This window comes from Rhinolophus sinicus, chromosome 9 (assembly GCF_057876585.1).
Source record: "Rhinolophus sinicus isolate RSI-liver-muscle chromosome 9, RSI-T2T, whole genome shotgun sequence".
NCBI classification, from domain to species: domain Eukaryota; kingdom Metazoa; phylum Chordata; class Mammalia; order Chiroptera; family Rhinolophidae; genus Rhinolophus; species Rhinolophus sinicus.
The window spans coordinates 33,654,037-33,660,036 of NC_142509.1; the positions used below are offsets into that span (position 1 = coordinate 33,654,037).

General features: G+C 52.6%; 1 protein-coding gene across 5 annotated transcripts in view; it reads left to right on the forward strand.

Moving 5' to 3' along the window:
• Positions 1-5,019, forward strand: part of HECTD4 (HECT domain E3 ubiquitin protein ligase 4) — a 167,408-nt gene extending 162,389 nt beyond the window's left edge. For all 5 annotated transcript variants that reach the window (XM_074321579.2, XM_088801010.1, XM_074321581.2 and 2 more), the window contains exons 73-76: positions 1,058-1,224; positions 1,531-1,726; positions 2,081-2,303; positions 2,836-5,019. In XM_074321579.2, coding sequence (XP_074177680.2) covers positions 1,058-1,224; positions 1,531-1,726; positions 2,081-2,303; positions 2,836-2,972 — 723 coding nt within the window. In that variant the 3' untranslated portion in view covers positions 2,973-5,019. The remainder of the gene's footprint in view (positions 1-1,057; positions 1,225-1,530; positions 1,727-2,080; positions 2,304-2,835) is intronic.
• Positions 5,020-6,000: the final 981 nt, after the last annotated feature.

Genomic DNA, 6,000 nt, shown 5'->3' on the forward strand with positions numbered 1-6,000 from the left:
CTGCCACTTGAGGGCAGACTGTGCAAGGGAGCAGCAAGCCGAGATACTGGCTAGCAGTTGGCTTCTCAGCAGAAACCGATGACGATGCCTTGTCGAAAGGGTCAAAGCAGGATGTCTCCATGGGCTGGGATTTGCGTGCCTTCCAGGCACTGCTCTGAGAAGTCCTCTGGGGCAGTGGGTGGCAGCACGGGCCCGGGGCAGGCAGGGCACGTAAGACGGTGTCCAGGCAGATAGTCCAGCCAAGGCTCCTGTCCAAAGGGGATGGGCAAGGCCACAGAGAGTGCTGGAACACCAGAACTACACCCGGGGTGGGGCGGGGGGCGGCACATGATCCAGGAAGAACCGCTCTGAACTTGTCAGGGGTGCCTGTAGCCTTCCCCGTGGCAGGGAGGTTACTGCTAAGGACACATATATGCTCGGACCCTAACTCCCACCTTCACCATCCCAGAGCTGCAGGCTTATTCATTCTCCTTGGGGTCAGATCCTGCCATCTCTACAAGCCCAGCATGCGCGTCAGCTACTTTCGGACCCTATTTTGTGGTGTGCCAAATGGTAGAGGGGGTAGCCTATATATCTTCCACAGATGGAATTAAGTCAGGGCTCTCTCTGTTGGCAAGTGACCAAAAGCCCAGCTCAGACCAGCTTAGGGCAATTTTTAAAAAATACTTTGCTCTTAAAACTAAATGTACGGATATAGCTTGGGCTTCAGGCAGGGCTAAATCTAGGTGCTCAAAGGATAGCATCAGTAATCGATCTCAAGATGGCCCCCAGCAGGACAAGGTGTACCATCTTCCAGCCGTGCCTACACCAGTGAAAGAGGCTGCTGCTTCCAAACAGTAACAGGAAAATCCCTGCAACTGGGATCTCGGTAGCTCATGCCCAGTCCTGAAGTGTGGGCTGGCTCCGATGGGCCAGGCCCGTGCCATGTGCTCATTCATGATGCCGAGGGTAGCCTCCGCCCAAACCGTGCCGGGTGTTTGCCCAGCTGGAGGTCTGGATTCCGTCTTGCAGAGCGGGAGCGGGCCAGGCAGTTAGCCCGTCTGTCTCTGCCCTTCAGATCAACGATGAGACCGAGCTGGAGGCCCTGTGCGCCGAGATCACCTCCCAGCACCTGGCCACTGAGAGCCCTGACAGCCCCAACAAGCCCTGCTGCAGGTTCACCTACCTGACCATGACAGGCGAGGAGGTGGAGCTGTGCAGCCGCGGCCGGCACATCCCCGTGGCGTGAGTATGTGTGCATGGGGAGGGGCTGCCCAAGCTGGTGCCTGGACTTGGGCAGCAGCACAAGGGGCTAGGCCAGGTGACAGGTGGCCTTCACCAGTGGGGGGATAGGAGGCAGGACGCTGGCACCAAGAAAAATAGGGGCTGTCTTCCGCAGAAGACTTTATTAGGACAACACCAGCTCTGCGGTAGGTGACACCCAGGCAGGACAGGGATGCCCGGAGCTCCCAGAACTGGGGAATCTGGGTCACGGCACCGAGGAGCCACCCCTCGTCTCCTCCCTCACCTGTGTGGCCCTGGGCCCCCCAGGTGGGAGAACAAGGACATCTACGCTGCAGCCATCCGGAGCCTGCGGCTGCGGGAGCTGCAGAATGACGAGTGTGTGACGGCAGTGCGGGCCGGCCTGGGCTCCATCATCCCCCTGCAGCTGCTCACCATGCTCAGCCCGCTGGAGATGGAGCTGCGGACGTGCGGCCTCCCTTACATCAACCTCGAGTTCCTGAAGGTCAGTGGCCCGTCAGAGCACTTCCTGTCCCAGCTCGCCTGCCTCCGTGCCCCTGCCTTAAGCCACCATCTTGCCACGATGCCTCCACGCCTCAGCCTGACCTGCTCTTGCCCTTGCCAGCTGGGACACCTTGGCCCAGTGACTTTACGTCTAGTGGGAACAGTGGTACCATTCACAGAGCCCCTGTTGCTGGGCCTGGTGCCCTCACACAAACCAACGCTGTTACAGTTACCTTTGCGGTCATTGCCATCATCGTAATGGCCCTGTGTCCTGCAGCCACCATTTCCCTGCTGCACCTTGTCCTGGGATTGGCCCGACCTGGGCCTGCTCACGTCGGGGCCCTTTCTTCCCCAGGCTCACACCATGTACCAGGTGGGGCTGATGGAGACAGACCAGCACATTGAGTTCTTCTGGGGGGCACTGGAGATGTTCGCCCAGGAGGAGCTGTGCAAGTTCATCAAGTTTGCCTGCAACCAGGAACGCATCCCGTTCACCTGCCCCTGCAAAGATGGGGGCCCCGACACAGCCCATGTGCCCCCGTATCCCATGAAGATCGCCCCCCCAGATGGCACAGCAGGTACTGCCCTCCCCTGGTCATGTCCCAAGTGGGGACACACAGGCCCTTCTCTCAGTTTGGAGCTGGGCCCTGCATGAGGGAGGGACAACAATGGCCCAGGGACCCCAAACGCCAAAGCCCAGATGTAAATGCCCCGGGTCACGTGCCTCCCAAACCTGACCTTCACCACCAAGCAGCAGCACAGGCCCTATGGTGACATGGCCTCTGATAGTTTAAAAGCTTAGGGATGTTTTACTCTTTGAACTTTTAAATGCAGAAAAAATAATTCAGTTTAAAAGATCAAAACAGAACCCTCTGCTGGTCAAACAAACCTGTCTGCAACTGGACTCCCTCGCAGGTCAGCAGTTTGGTGCCTGTGCTGTACAGCAGTTGTGTGTCTGCCCTTTTCTCCTCTAGAATCTTCTCCTGCCCCACCCCAGGCCTCTGTGCCCTCATCCCCCCACCCCACGGAAGAGGCCAGCCAGGCCTCCGTGGGATCCTAGCTGAGCCACGGGCCCAGCCCTCTAACACTGGCCCCATGTTTTTCTGGTAGGTTCCCCAGACTCACGCTACATCCGCGTGGAGACGTGCATGTTCATGATCAAGCTTCCCCAGTACTCCTCTCTGGAAATCATGCTGGAAAAACTTCGCTGTGCCATTCACTACCGTGAAGACCCCTTGAGTGGCTGAGGGGAGGGAGCCCAGAGTTAGGCTGTCACCGAGGCACCACTCTGCCAGCTCGGGAAGCCTGCCACTGCAGGCACGGCCCTCTAGGGCCCTGCGTGAGGAGTTGGCGAGTTTGCTTTTCTGAACTTTTGTCCACATTCCAGGGCCTCCTGGAAGACTTACCCTTTCGTATTTGTACGTTTCGTGATGGGTTGGTTCTTTTGCTACCTGTTGATGGTATGGTTGTAGGTTAGTTTAGTTCCCAGTTAGTGTCTCATCTGATCTTCCTGGACATTGTCCTTTGTGGCCACCGGATTCTGTGCCCTAAGGTCCGTTGGTTCCACCTCCTAGAACCACCCAGCAGGAAGCTAGTGGTGAGATGCCGTCGGCCACACGCAGCGTGCTGTTCCTCCTGCAGAGCACCCCACAAACAAGCCTGTGGCCAGCCCGCCCCTCGCCTCGAGCTGGAGTTTCTCCTGGACGTGGCTCCTGCAGGCCGTCTTCCATCCTGAAATGGTCGGGCCAGTTACCCAGACATGGGAGGTTTATGTGTTCATCTTCCGGCTTTCGAACCTTGTTTATGGTCTGGGGCTTCCTGAGGGAAGCCGCAGTGGTTCTCGGTCCTCCCCACCAGACAACCTTGTCTACTCTCCGTCTCTCAGGCTGGGGCCTGCTCGGACAGTTTCCCCCCAGGGCTCATTCCCCACCTTGGCTCACAGAGCAAGGCCGGGCTCGTCCCCGCGTTAGACGCTGAGAGGACACTCGGAGCTGGAGGGACAGTGCCTGAGTGAGGATGTTTTTCCGAGACTGACTGAACAGGAAAGCACATGATTCAAGCCTACCTTTTGTGCTCAGAAACAGCCCTTCCTCACTGCAGTGTTATGATGTGAGGAAACAAGGAAAGGGCCGCGTGCCCATTTTTAAAAGAGCTGACTGTCTGAGGTGCTCTGCTCAATTCGGGGTCTACTTCAGTGACTAAGACCTCCAAGTCCAGATGGAGACACAAGGGGGGTTCGTCTGCCCCTCTGGCTGGGCTCGCCCAGCATCCCCGCTGCCCCGTGTAAGTGTGTGCCAGGGCTGGGCTGCTCCAGAGCAGGCTCACCCACTGCCCCAGTGCATTTGTGCCCCAAATCGGTCTTTGTCCAGTGGTACTTTGTTCAAGAGCAGCATATGCCATCTTGTTGGACACTGTCATTTTGGGCCTTGCCAGTTCTCACAGAATCACATCGCTGTATTTATTGTAAAATATTGTGAATATTGGAAGCTCTGAGTGAGTGCTGTTAGGCGGCTTTGGAGTGTGACTGCTGGAGAGAGACAAGGACACGCTTCCCTTCTCTACGGCCTTGGCCTGTTGGAAAGACGTGTGGATTTTAGCGTTAGAGCCGTTAGCGCCCATCTCCTTCCTGTTAGGAATTGCATCAAGGACCATTGTAGAAAAGATTCCCCGACCTAAGGAAAAGGTAAGCCTGGAGTAATCGTCCGGTTGCATCACTTACATTTGATGCGGGATCAGTGTCTGGAGGTGAGTGCCTGCAGTTTCCCTGCTGGAAGGAAAATGGTTGGCCGCTGCCTCCCGGGGCCACAGCCCCCTTGATGGGGGTCACAGCAGGATGTAATCCTGATAAGGATCCTCTCGTTTCCTTTCTGCTAATGAAAGAGCCTTCGGATTTATTAGAAGTGGTTCTTCCTCCTGTATTTTTAAATTCTTGGTCCCCTCCCATCCTTCCCATCCCTTGAATGGACTCAGAATTGTCCGCTACCTCCCCCAGAGGGGTTTGGGAAGCTTCTGTTGGCTCATCACTTGATTAGATGACAGCTGTGAGTAAGATATCTGCTGCTAACATGGTTGCTTCTCCCAGAGAGCACATTGAGGTCCAGACAAATCCAAACCTTGGCTCTAAAAAATGTGTGCTGTAAAGTTACTTGATGTATATTTATTATAATTATTTATGGTTGCATTTAACAAACTTTTCATTCAATTTGATGCTATTTACACCGTTGCTGTGTAAAACGAAGCTCACTACAGGACAAAAGTCACACCAATAAATAACCTTCATCTAATTTTGATTTATCCTAAGAGTTGTGTGATCATCTACTCCTTTTTAAATTTTTAATTTTTCAAGTACAGTTGACATTCAGTATGTTTCAGTATGCAACACAGTGGTTAGAGATTTATATAACTTATGACGTGATCACCCTGATAAGTCTAGTACCCACCTGACACCGCATGTGATTATTACAATACTGACTGTACTCCCTATGCTGTACTTGGCATCCCCATGAATGTTTTTATAACTGGCAATTTGTACTTAATCCCTTCACCTCTGTCACTCATCTTCCCAACCCCCCTCCCATCTGGCAACCATCAGTTTGTTCTGAGTTTGTTTCTGTTTTATTTTGGGTTTTTTTTTCAGATTCCACATGTAAGTGAGATCATATGGTATTTGTCTTTCTCTGTCTGACTTATTTCACTTAGCATAATACTCTCCAGGTCCATTCATGTTAGTTACCGTAAAGTATAAGATTTCATTCTTTTTTATGGCTGAGCTCGTATTCCATTTTATATATGTACCACATCTTCTTTATGCAATCGTCTATTGAGGGACTCCTAAGTTGCTTCCATTACTTGGCTATTGTAAATAACGCTGCAATGAACCTAGCGGTGCGTTTATCTTCTCAAATAAGTGTTTTGGATTTCTTCAGATAAATACCCAGAAGTGGGATTGGTGGTTCATATGGCAGTTCTACTTTTAATTTTTTGAGGAGCTTCCATACTGTTTTCCATAGTGGCTGCACCAATCTGCAATCCCAACAGTGCACGAGGGTTCCCTTTTCTCCACATCCTGGCCAACACTTGTTTGTTGACTTCTTGATGACAGCCATTCTGACAGGTGTGAGGTGGTATCTCATTATGGTTTTCATTTACATTTCCCTGATGATTCGTGATGTTGACCATCTTTTCATATGTCTATTGGCCATGTGTATGTCCTTTGCCCATTTTTTAAACAGATTTTTTTTTTTTGGTGTTAAGTTATATGAGTTATTTATATAT